At 40.6% G+C, this 12,942-nt stretch overlaps 1 protein-coding gene across 15 annotated transcripts in view; it reads left to right on the top strand.

The window, feature by feature from the left end:
• The window catches only part of ATXN7L1 (ataxin 7 like 1), a 110,293-nt gene that overhangs the window by 84,362 nt on the left and 12,989 nt on the right, over window positions 1-12,942 (top strand). For all 15 annotated transcript variants that reach the window (XM_046901975.1, XM_015275779.4, XM_040656674.2 and 12 more), the window contains 5 exons: window positions 1,321-1,604; window positions 6,251-6,333; window positions 7,165-7,421; window positions 9,666-9,858; window positions 11,056-11,177. In XM_046901975.1, coding sequence (XP_046757931.1) covers window positions 1,321-1,604; window positions 6,251-6,333; window positions 7,165-7,421; window positions 9,666-9,858; window positions 11,056-11,177 — 939 coding nt within the window. The remainder of the gene's footprint in view (window positions 1-1,320; window positions 1,605-6,250; window positions 6,334-7,164; window positions 7,422-9,665; window positions 9,859-11,055; window positions 11,178-12,942) is intronic.

Here is a 12,942-nt window from a genome sequence, read left to right as displayed (position 1 = left end):
TTGCCCGCTTACTTTAAGAGAGAGTAGTTATCATTTGTATCTTCCAAAATCTGAAATAATTTACTGCAGGCTGGATGGAGTCATGCAGAATGTCTGTCTTAAAATATCAAAATATTTAATTTTTTTCTTCCACGTTGCAGTGAAATGCATAAGGAGTAATTCCACCTGTTTCTGAGGTTGACTTGCTGGTCTGTAGCAAAAGCAAAGCAAAGCATTGCTCCCTTGGGCTTGACTCGCTTTTAGTGATCAGCCCACGTGTGTTGTAGGACTTGCTCTAAGTTCTGTGCACTGCAAAACAGATAAAGCTTCCTTTGCAATACCCAAACAGTGCTGCAGATCTGCTTGTTCTTTTCACTGTGTTACCAGCATTTGAATTAAGACAAGCATTATAAACTGATGGCGAAGATACATTTAGCTCTAGTTTATGTATAGTTTCTATGTAGTAAAACTACTTGATCTAGAGAAAAAAAGATAAATTCTCCTATTTTTAACAAATTTATTTGTCATCTGTTTAAAAGCAAAGCAAAGTCCTTCTGCAGTGCTCATTTTATGAGTAAGTTCAGTTGTTTCCATACTGACCCCAGCGCCTTACATCTTCCTGTAGGCAGCTCTGTGTTCTGACCAGCTGACTTCTGCACTTACAACACAACTGAGTATAGAAGTTTTCTATAATTCCAGCTGCAAATTTGCTACCATACTGAGAGCATAACTTGTGTTAGTGTCACAAGTGTACTGCTGCAGTAGTTAAGTGAGGCAAAGATATTCATAAGTTCACAGATTTGATTAAAATTCATTTTAGTAATTGTTCACTTCATTAAGGATTATGTTACTTTTTAAGGGGTTGCTACTAAGACTTCCATGCTCAGGACCTCTTTTCTCCTTGTTTCCAGACCTTTTATGCCATTCTGAGCAAATGAATTGTTTTTATTTTAAACTATTGGCATTGTTAGCACTCCACTTCATTATCGTGGTGAATGTATTGCCAGCCTGCTTGTGTTAATGGCATGAGTGTATCCCTAAGGGGACATATGTTACTGGCACCAAAGAATTACTTTGTTTATGAGTAGTGGGGAAATATATTCTTAAAAAAAAAATAATAACAACTTTGCATAATTCTTTTCATTGCCAGGCTTTACAAATGGCAGCTTTGTAAAGGTTTGATTGAACAAAAGTAGTGAGTAATGGTATTAAGTATTCCATTTTGGTCTGAAGATGCTGTTTCACTTGCATCAAATTCTTTTTATCTATGGAAAGGAATTAATGAAGTGTGCATCTGTGATACACAAAATGCAACGTGAACATTTTTCTTTGGTTTTGCAGTGTTCCTGTTCCAGTAGTCAGTCTAGAGAAAATTCCTAACCTAGTGAAGGCAGATGGTGCCAATGTTAAAATGAATTCTGCAACCACTACCACCATCACCTCCTCCTCAGCCTCTTCATCCACCATACCTGCTCCAACCTTGGTTAAATCTGGTTTGACATCCAAGTCAGTGCCGCCATCGCCAGAAAAGATTCTGAACGGCAAAGGAATTATAGCTCCATCAATAGACAAGAAACACCAAAATGGCACTAAAAGCAGTAATAAGCCTTACAAAAGACTTTCAGGTGAGTAATGTCATAGTTCACCTTTTGATATAGTCCACCTGTCTTTACTAGTATTCCTATAGCTCAGAAATAATATACTGCTAAAATGCCGTGGCCTGTTTTTGTTCTGATCTTTCTGCTGGAAGATGCCAGTTTACACGTAAGAAAAGGAAAGCTTTCAAACTTGTGTCATGTGAGCTGTTTTTGAAATACTCATTCCATTTAGCTTGAATGTAGAGTGCTTCGTGCATTTCTCAATTGGCCAACTGGTCAAGTGTAAAATTTTAAGGAAGTAAAATCATTAAAGCGGAAAGATGGAAGGCTTCTTCAGTCTGTTGTGTAATACCGGTTTATTTACAACAAAAAAAAATATTTATAGACCAAGTGACTTCAGTACAACCATGACCAAGTTGCACAGTTTGAGCTTTAGGACATGGAGTTATCCACCAAGTCATAATTTTCTTTAACTGGAAAATTCTAGGAAGATACTGGAGATTTTGGGGGAGTAAGGAAGGTCATAATTTGCCTCCTCTCCTTCTTCCTCTGCAATTCACGTATGAGAGGAGTAAGAAGATGGCAGTGTGGGGCCTCTGTGCTTTTCGGGAGGGGCGGATGGCGGGATTGAGGGGCTGCCATTAGAGGTGGAAAAGCCCCGGGTGGCCTTAGGCAGTGTGGCAATGAGGGCATTGGGCCCTGTGCAAATTGTCACCATGCGCAGAACAGCCCCACGTGGGAGGGCCGAGGGGCGGTTAGAAAGGTTGCCGTGCTTTGGAGGAAGATGTTTTTCCATGGAGCTCCCCAGTGGCGACCTGTGGCCATTCTTGGGCCTCAAAAGCTGAAAACATATTTTTGTTTTGAATCAAAAGAGGAAAAAAAAGTGTTTTGATGCTTTTATGGTTTGGGTTTTTGTTGGGGTTGTTGTTGTTGTTGTTTTTTAAGCAAAAGTAACTGACCTAAGTTTACTGCTTTAAAAGCTGCGCAGGGTCTATTCATCTGCTGGCAGTACTTTGTGATTTGGGCAGGAGCTGCCTGTGTGTACTGAAAGGCTAATTTGGCTAATGGCAGCATGAGCCGCCTTAGATCGTCCGCTTGGCAGAGTTAGTTCAAATGATTTCTAAATGTGCACCGGTTATGAACCAAGTATAAGTGTGCAAGATAAATGCTTTCATTTCCAGTTAATGAGTGTGTCCTATTTTTGACTGAATATCACTTCTATTTTATTTTTTTCATTTTCTCAAATTTGGCAGTGAGCTTCGTGGTACTGCTACCATGGCTCGGATCCAGAGCAGAGAGAAGTATTTGCTAGGGCTGCGTGTGGTATGGAAGGATGCCATCGCCTTCAGGATCCAACACTGATTGCTTTCTTAACTAGTTAAAGGTGGCATATGAGAAAACAGAGCAGTTGTTCATGATAGCATTCCAAAAACTAAAAAAATATTAAGAAAAAAGGAACTGGTTAGGCTTTTATACCACATTTCAATTGCGAAGATCCAATATTCCAATAAAAACTCCATGTAATGTATTTTGCAGTTAATTTAAAACATTGGTTTCTTCTTAACCATTATTTCCTTTAATGTTCCATAAGCTTGATTTAGCTAATCGATTACAGCTTCTTCTGTGGGCCGTTGAAAGCGATACTGATGTTCCTCACATCTCCATGTGCCACTGCAGCACTGTAGGAGACACCGTACCTTTGTTGTACAAGTGCTTGCTGCAGTATGCTCATAAAGGAGAACCATTTCTGTAGGCCCCTCCTTCAGCTTGCTTGCCTTGTTCCTTGGAGGTGGCTGTGTCATTAGTCTGTCTCTGAGCTTATCACTCTCTGATTTCTCTATGAAACCAGTGCTGGAAATTTCCAGTCAGCCTGGGACTCTGCACAGGACCACTTGAGCACTCTGATGGGCCTCAGTTTCCTTTCATACGATGAAAAAGAAATTTTTTAATTGATATTGTTTATAAACTCCTCTCTCATTAGCAGATTTGGAATCCATTAAATCTTGCTTCTGCTGCCTCACGCGCAGCAAGGCGATAAATTAGTGATGATGCAAATAACAGAAGTTCTGTGAGCACTGTAAATTAATTGCCTGTAGATTGTGTGTCATTATGATGGATTCCACTCCATTATTATACTGAACTGTGCAGAGGCTGAGAAAAAGATCTTGGAAGGTCAAGGAGACGATTATTTTAGCTTTACTATAAATTTCATCCATTTTGCATTAAAAGAATGAGGAGCTGGCTGGGGATTTAGGTTTTGCTCCATCCTTCACTGTGCAAGTGTACAGCTGTTAATTTGTGAAGGTCTGACCGGCTTACATCTGTTTTCTTTCCTTTTAGCAGCCTCCATTTTCTCTCGTACCATTTCCCTGGCTGTGGCTGAAGGGGGTTTCTGGTTGTTGGTTTTTTTGTTGGTGATGGTTGGTTTGTTATCTGGGTGGTTTTTTTAATCTTTGCTGAGACCTGGTGGTTGTTTAGATGAGGAATGCCCCTGCTGCTTTTTGTCTTTGGTGAGAGAGAGAGGAAAGCAGCACCCTGACCCCCAGCAGACAGTCTGTAGCTGCCAGGCGTAAGTGGAACACTGTTCTCTAGTAGCAATCTGGAAAAAAAGGTGTATTTTTTTTTAATATATCTTCAGTTCCTGTTCTCTTTGGGGTGAAGTTAAAAATACAGCTGCCCAGCTGAAACTAAAAATATCCTTCCACCACCTAGAGGAGGCCTACGAGAATGCTGGAGGGGACCTTTCTGCAAGGTCATGTAGTGATAGGACCAAGGGGTAATGGCTTCAAACTAAAAGAGGGGAAATTTAGATGAGCTGTATGGAAGAAATTCTTCACTCAGGGAGCAGTGAGGCCCTGGCACAGCTGCCCCTAGAGCTGTGGGTTCCCCATCCCTGGAGGCTCTCAGGGCCGGGTTGGATGGGGCCCTGGGCAGCCTGACCTGGTGGGGGGCAGCCAGCCCATGGCAGGGGTTGGGGCTGGTGGGCTTTGAGGTCTCCTCCAACCCAAACCATTCTGTGAGTCTCTATCTGTTGTGTCTCAAACAGGAGTTTGACTCTTCTTCCCTTCATGAGGTTGTAATAAAAAAACCAGCAACAGTTATCTCTTTTAGCTCATGAACATATGTTTTCATCCACTAAAAGTAAGAAAAAATGTTGTTGTTTTTTTAATGCTTGGTCATGCATTTTATTATTTCTGTTGAGCTGTAAAAGCCACAGAAACTACAACTGTGTGTGACAGATATCAGACCCTTGGTAGATTTTACCAAGAAGTAGTGCCAACTATTTTTTCCAAGCTCACTTTTTGATACATGTCTGCTAGTAGACCAGTAACGTACCCATGAATTGAACTTGGTCATGTTTAAGTCCATGCAGCAGATTACATATAACTGCTAATAATTTTTGTGTCTGGAAGGCAAGAGTTACTGCATGTAGGCTCCTTGGACTCCAGTTTTTCCTGTTGGCGCTGGCTGTGTTATTGTCCCAATGTTGTACTGTAGCTGTGAATTACTGTCTTCATCTTCAGCTCTGATTTTTTGTTGTTGTTTGTTTGTTTATAGTGAATGTTTAGGTCTTTACATTAGTTGTTGTATTTAGGTACAGGATGGTTATTTTTATCCAAATGTAACACAATTATATAGTGAAAAAAGACTTTGGCAAACAGTTATATTCCACGATCAAGCAGAAGCAAACCAGCCTGCCAACTAAAACATACCATGTCTACATGTGTAAAGATGATGGTAGATTTTTTTTGCATAAATTAATAACTCTACGTCCATGGTTTTGTTGCAGCTCTGTAGTGCAAAACCTAGAATTATATTAATTATAACGTAAAGGAGGTGATGCTATCTATGGTATACAAATACTGAAATATTAATGACAATGAAATATGCAAATATAGCACATTAAATATTAAATGCACTTCTAATGTTAATCATAAGTAGAACTCAAATGGGGCTTTATTTTCATGATCTCTTCAAACTTTAAATTCTGTGCTTCCGTGACTTAGGAAAATAAGAATTAACATACACTTTTCTTTATACTTCCTGAAGATGAGACAGATTAAATGAATTCTATTTTTTGGAATGTCACTTGTAATTTTGTGTTTGTGTTTTAGACAACACTGGTTGTTTTTCAGAGTTTCAGAGTATGTCACAGTAAGGCTGTATAAAGCACTGTGCTATTTAGTCTGTGTGTGTATTAAGTGTGCTCTGTAGTCAAATTCAGAGAATGGGTTTGCAGATGTGTTTCATGGCTTCAGAAGCACAGTAAGTGTTAGAATGTGAAATGGGAGGTGTCCCTGCCTATAGCAGGAGGTTAGAGCTTGATTTTCTTAAAGGTCCCTTCCAACCCAAACTGTTCTCTGATTCTGTGATTCTGTGAACTCCTCGGGATATGACTGGGTTATGTGTGTAGGCCACTCTGTTGAATACAATTTCATAAGCAGACTTACTCCTACAAAGTCTGTGACTAAATAGTTTGAAACACATATGGACAGAAAAAATGCACAAGTGGCTGAGTGTGATGCACATGGCACCATTGTGGAGCATTGGGGTTGGGAACAGAGTTCGGGTTGACTTGCATTAAGTATTGTCAGGCAAATATGGTGCTCTGGCTAAAATTCATGAAATAATCTACTTTTTTTTTCCTTTTTCCCCCCACCTTCGTCAAACAGAAAGAGAATTTGACCCAAATAAACACTGTGGAGTACTGGATCCTGAAACAAAGAAACCTTGCACAAGATCGCTCACCTGCAAGGTATTTTTCTTAGAAGATAAAATATCAGATGCTTTGTTATAGTTTAAATCCTACCACGGTAGTTTGAGAGGTCATACCTGCTCCTGTCTTACAGACAATGGGTATGGTATTCAGACGCTGTCTTCAGGTAATTCTTTTGAGTAATTCTGTTTCTTTGAATCAGAGCATCTGCGTTACTCTGCTGATTTTTCTAGAGAGATGCTTTTTTCTTGTCATTTTGTTATGCAGAAAGGATTAACGTTTCACGTAGAAGCACAAAAGTTATTTTTAATGCTCCCTTTTCAGCTCATTTGTGCAAAAATGCTGAAGTATAATCACTTGAGTAAAAATTTAACATGATTTTCATGTAAGAAATTACTTGGAGGCTGCTCTTCTGATAATGAAGGGTCTCATTAAAAAGTAGCACCAACGTAAGACATTTATAATGACCATTTGTATGTGTAGCTGGTGCCTGTTGGTAGAGGTGATCGGCTACATTTGCTTAAAATATATTCACATTTTTCAATCCAGTGAAATCAATTTCTCTTTGTAAGTTAAGAGCCACAATGACGTTACTTCTTAATATTTTAAAGTTATTGGAATTACACTTTCTGTCTTGGAAAAGGTAAGTCAATAGATTCTGTTATGAAAATTGTTGCAAGAGTAATTTCTTAAGAAATTATTTCATAAATTATCAAAGATAATGTGGAGTAGCAGCTTTATTTCCATAACCGTGGATGAAGTTGTTTGAAGTAGATTTTTATCTTTTAGAGTTGTGGTATATCGGAAGTATAGAGGACTCATAAACAATGTCATGCACACACAAATGCTTTTTAACCACCCTATTTTTAGACTCATTCACTTAATCATCGACGAGCAGTTCCAGGCCGTAAAAAACAGTTTGACATCCTTCTAGCTGAACACAAAGCTCGATCCAGGGAAAAAGAAGTCGCAAAAGACAAAGAGCATCCACCATCGGCAAGGGAAAGCTATCAGAGCCAGCCCACACCAGCACAAGACTCTCTGTCAGGATCTTCAGTGAACTCTGGGCAAGAATCTAAAGTAACATCTCCTGCAAAATCTAGACCACCAAATTCTGTACTTCCAAGGTAAGCAGTTCTCCAGCGTGAAGTGTTGCATCCTGGAATTGCTGTAAGAAAGGTGCTAGTCCTTTATACAGCTTATTTTATAAACATTTAGTGTTTGGGCTATTGCATGATAAAACAGACCTTCATGTAAAGAGTTCCCTTAGCAGTATAAAGTAGAGTACTCTTACATAAATGGAAACCCACCCGTGGTAGTCTGTGGTCTGGTTGGGACTGGGGTAAGGAGTGGTATCTGTCCTCTGCTTTGAAGCTCACACTAACAGCGTTTTTTGGCTAAGATGGTCGGTAGTAGTGAGGAAGGGTTATAACTGAGTCATTCTGACACATTTGGAAGTGAAAGTGTGCTTAGATGGATTGAGATACTGCTGGCAAAATTCTGTACAGTTGTATAGGAACGTTCTGTGCAGATACGTCACCAGCTACGTCAGTGGAGTGTCTCTTAAAGAAAGGTGTGCTTCCACGTAGATGACAGTGCAGGCAGCTGGGTCTTAAACCCATCTGTCTTAGACCGCCCATGGTGTGTCCTTCATCACTGTGGCAATTTTTCTTAGAAAGGACAAAATCAGAAAGACAATGTAAACTTCCAGAAATGCACCTTTAGAAGAACCACTACAAAGTATTGGAGCGACTAAATTCTACTTTACCCTCTGGGAAACTTCCCATTTGTTTCATTTTTGCTTTTGCAGTGCGTTTGCAGGTACTCCTATTTTTTTCTGGAGTGGATAGAGTTAAGCTGGTTGGCTTTGTTCATGTTAGCATTGTTTCATACGTCATGTCTTTGCAGAAGTCTTGGTCAGAATTAGGTACTCATTTTTGGTCATTTGTACAAAGTCTCTCTTTCAGAGTCTTATCTCCAGTTCTACAGACACCTGTTTCCATTTTTTTCTGTGCGTTCGTCAAGCCACTGGGAAATTGTATGCACTCAGTGGCAGAGGTGGATCTCACGGGGCTTTGGATGAATGAAAGAATAGGAAAATTGATGAGAATTCTACGTAATTTCTGTTAAAAGGGTGACCTTACACAGTGCCTACGTGCAGAGGAGCACAGAGGGACAGGCAGGCGTTAGTTTTAGTAGGTGTTACAGTCAAAAAAAAAAACAAAACTGAAATGTGGTTCAGTGGCAGCAGAAGAAATTGCAAAGAAAAGATAGTGGTACGCAAGGAGAAGGATTTTAGCAGTCATATGTTGTGTTGATACGATTTATACTTCTGTTTCTGCTGCAGTGTCTCTGTTCTGTCTTCTTTCCTGTTTTTGCAAGCAGCCGTGCCAGAGGAAAGCCTTGCTCCCTGCTGTGAGTTGGCATACAGCCCGTGGCTCTGCTGGCAGGGGTTATGTGGCTGCTGCCCGCTCCCCCAGGCAAAGTTTGCTGGTTGCCCTGAAGGTGACTTGGCCTCACCCGGCCGCCTCTTCCTCAAGGCTCAGGAGCACTCACACAATCTATTCTACGCACCAGCCAGCAGCTGCAGCAGTGATTTCCAGCTGGTGGACGTGGTTGAACAATCCCAGCTCAGTTCAGGAGAGGGCACTGTCCACAGTTCTAGTGGCTGATAGCCCAAATTCACTGGATGAGGAAGGCTAGTTGGAGAGCTTGTTTTTCATCTTGGGGTTTTACTCAGTGCAAATATCTCCTCCAGCCTCAGAGGTCCGCACCCTCCCCCCCCCCCAACACCCCTTCTCACTTGGTTTGCTTCCATACTCATTTGCCAGACGTCATTGTGCCCTGTGATGCAAAGGCATGGCCACCTTGTTTTATTGCATTTTATGCAAAGGTTAAAAAGAAAAAGCCCTACATGCTGTAGGGTCCTCCCAGTTACTGCACGTACTGAACTGGCTGTGGAGGGAATAAACTAAAAACTCCTGTTGTATTTAGTATGTGCATTTCAGTAAGAAATAAATGTAATAACTGTTCACTTGGGATTAACAAAGTAGTGGAGCAGTGATGCTTTGTGGGAAGATTTTACACGTTTAGTTTTGTTTGCGTATGTAATACATTTTGCATCTGTTGAGATTTTAAGCTGAACTCTGTGGTGGATTTAACATTTCAGGCAATACAAAGATACTTCTGGTAATGTCAACTTGGTGATAACTGTTATATTCTTGCAAGACCAAACGTCAGCTGCTCTTTATCCTTTACTGTCCTTCTTTCCATGATCATTTCTGGCATAATTTACTTCGAGGCTTGACTCAGGCAGGTGCCTTTGGAGGGCTGTTGAACACTGGTGATTTAAATGTATCTTCTCTTTCTAGACCGTCATCTGCAAATAGCATAAACAGCAACAGTTCTTCAAACCACAGTGGGTACGTACCAGAACTGCCACTGCCTTCCATGGGAGGAGATTTAACTAGTAGATTGTCCAGTGATGAAGGAGAAGTGGATGGAGCTGAAGAATCTGAGAAATTAGACTGTCATTTTTCTGGACACCATCCCAGACCTCTTGGGGTATGTGTCTCTCGCTGGCATGCCTTGCTGTTACTTTTAAGTGATTAGAGAGGGGAGGAAGGAGACGTGCTTTGGTAAAAATGTAAGGAATGGGGGACTATTCTGAGTTTATGTTACATTTGGCAGAAGACTTCGGTTTGAATGGGAGCAGGTAGGAAGAGAAGACTGGTCGCCGCATGCGGTAGCACAACATTACCAGGTTGTGGGATGGGATAAGCAGTAGAAAGTAAAGTTCTCCTTTTAGTTTTCTTCTCAGTAGTCTGAATCAAGTGTCGTTCTGCTAAACTGTAAAGTTGCAGTGTTTTAAATGTGACATGAACAGACAATTTGTTGTCATACATAGTTCTTATGAACCTTGCAATTGTTCATACGTCCTTCTTATGAAACCTTGCAATTGGTTATAGCTCTGAAAATCATATGGCAGCGAAGAGCTATTATGGCACTTGTTGATCTTTGTAGTATGCTATGAAGCAGTAATTAAATATCATTTATGTGAGTGTATGTGGACATAGAAGCTATTGCTTCATTGATCTAAAAATGGAAAGCAGAGCACAGCGTAGCCCATCTGCTCTGGCAGTGGCTTAAGAATGTGCTTCTCTGGCAGCTGTTTTTGTCTCTCTCCCATGCTAGTAGCAAACTTTACTGTAAGTAGTCAGAGAACCTTGTGTCACTGGATCTGCAGTGTGAATTTGTTTACTCTGTACAAACCAAGAAACAATGGGAGAACTCGCCAACACCTGAGCAGCTGTTTCTCACAAAGATCAAGCCAAGGAGTAAAATCAGTGAAGACTTCATTTATGTGTTTTCCTTATACAGAATAAAGCTAGCACTGTGATAACTGTAACGTTGTCTGTATTCCTTAGAGAAAAGGAGAACTTTTGTCAGACCCCAGTGTTAGCAGCCAGAATTGCTTCCTTAACAGTAGCTTGGCATTTGTATTCTTTCCTTGTGACACGTAGGTAGGTACCCCACAGTAAACTGAGTTGTTCGTGGAGTACAAAGTATACTTTAGGCAGAAACGTTACGTGTGTATTTCATACATCATGAAAAAGGTACTTATACTGCAGGTGGAGAGAAACGCCTTTTAAAGATATTTGCAATACAAATTACAAAGATGTTGCAGGATCGATGAGTGGTCGTTCTTTTATAGCATAAAAGCTTTTTTAATAAACAACATTGAACTGTCTTTTCTTTCAGTTCTGTTCGTATGGTAGTCGCTTAATGGGAAGAGGGTACTATGTCTTTGACAGAAGATGGGACCATTTTCGATTCGCACTAAACTCCATGGTAGAAAAACACTTGAATTCACAGATGTGGAAGTAAGTGGGAGTTTTACACCTGGGCATAGTTCAACATCTTTAATTCTGTGTAAGCACTAAATGAAACGCTCCATGGGATTTGTTTTTGAAATTACCTCTGTGTTAAGTCATGCCTGTAATGCAAATATGAGATTTCTCTTTTCCACTGAGGAATATGCAGCACAAGTGAGCAATCTCCTGTTCTGATGTGTGGTTCTGCCAGATTTAGAACTTTTCTGTAGTCCCTCCAAACATGGGGGGGAATAATTCTGTAGATTTGCTGAAGTGCATGAGAGCTCGCTGTTTTCTGGGCTTGGAGGTATGTCTTGATGTCATGCAGTTTTTTAACACAGGTTGCATTTGGCCTGGACTTTTATATCTATGTCACACAGCCATATCACCACTCAGACTTTTCTCAGTGAGACTCGTGTTGTGGGTAAGAAATTCAGTATATACGTGGGTCACTCTGAAAGTGATGCCTCCTATTTATTTCCATGGAAACTACAACAGATACCAGAAGCACAAGAACACCATTTCATAGAGCAAATTCTCAGCTACAAAACACTGTTTTTCAACACAGTCACCACCATTTGCCAGGTTGCATGGATGAGCTGATAGAGACGCTCTTCATTTCATGGTGTGACAGGTGTGCACCACCATCTGTAATGTCTTTCACAACACTGTTGCCACTGCTGAAACACACCATCCGCTGCCTCACTGTGCTCACGTCCACTGGTTGGTCTCCATCAACATTCAGCAAGTGTCAGTGAATGTCAATGGGTGCCATTTTTTCCACATGACACACCTTTGCTTCATCCACACTTCGGTGTAAGACCCCATTCTGTCAGACTGCCCCTCTGCTGCCATCTGTCACACAGCAACAACACGTAATGGGATATTGGTGGGAAGGTTCAGCCTCTACTGCCATACCACCAAAATCGACCTCTGCTGTCATGAGCCAACGTAATAAAATAGAAGGCATTACTTTCAGAGCAGTCCTCATATTTGCTAATGTGTAAAGGAATGTGGAATTTTTTAGTCCACAGTGCCTTCTAGACTCACCAGCATTAGAGGTCTTAAATGTCTGTTTATGACTCAGTACTGAAGCACCTCTGTGTGACATGTGCAGGTTGCAATCACTGTATGCTTAGGTTACATAGGAACATTAAAACAGACTGCTCTACAGAAAAAAAGAATTTTTTTTAATATATGTATTTTGAAAAGGCTCATAGGATCTGCAGGCGTGATTGTTTTTATTATTTCTTTTTAATTCTGCAATGGAACATGCATTCTTCTCCCAGTGTAATTACTCTGAAGTGCAGTGTTTCACATCACTGTTTATTATCAGGACTGTATTATATTCATTGGATGCCAGCCATTAGATGAACAACGTTTGATTTTTATTTATATAAATTATTGAAGTACTAAACTGGCTTGTCTGACTGACCTGGTAACTGGGTGATGACAGTGCTGCTGTGCTTGGAGACATCACTTAGAAATGGATGGGTTTGCCATAGAAGGACCACTTACATCTCTGTTTAGAGACAGATTGCACTTGGTCCAGAAGGGGTTCCTCTCTTCTACTTCACAATTTTGGCTGTTAACCACTGTCTGCCACCTTCTACAAATAAAACTAATCTTGCTTCTATAAATAGGAGAAGTAAAACTTGTTATCTGTTGGCTTTGTGTGTCAGGTGAAAAGACATTCAGGCATCTGAGGAAGTGTCACCAAGTATCGTTCCTTTCATGAAGACCTGAAATAACTTCTGTGGTAGTTGTGTGATAC

Source organism: Gallus gallus, chromosome 1, assembly GCF_016699485.2.
Source record: "Gallus gallus isolate bGalGal1 chromosome 1, bGalGal1.mat.broiler.GRCg7b, whole genome shotgun sequence".
In the NCBI taxonomy this organism is placed as follows: Eukaryota; Metazoa; Chordata; class Aves; order Galliformes; family Phasianidae; genus Gallus; species Gallus gallus.
Note: the sequence above shows the minus strand (reverse complement) of the source record. Positions and strands in the feature narration are given on the sequence as shown.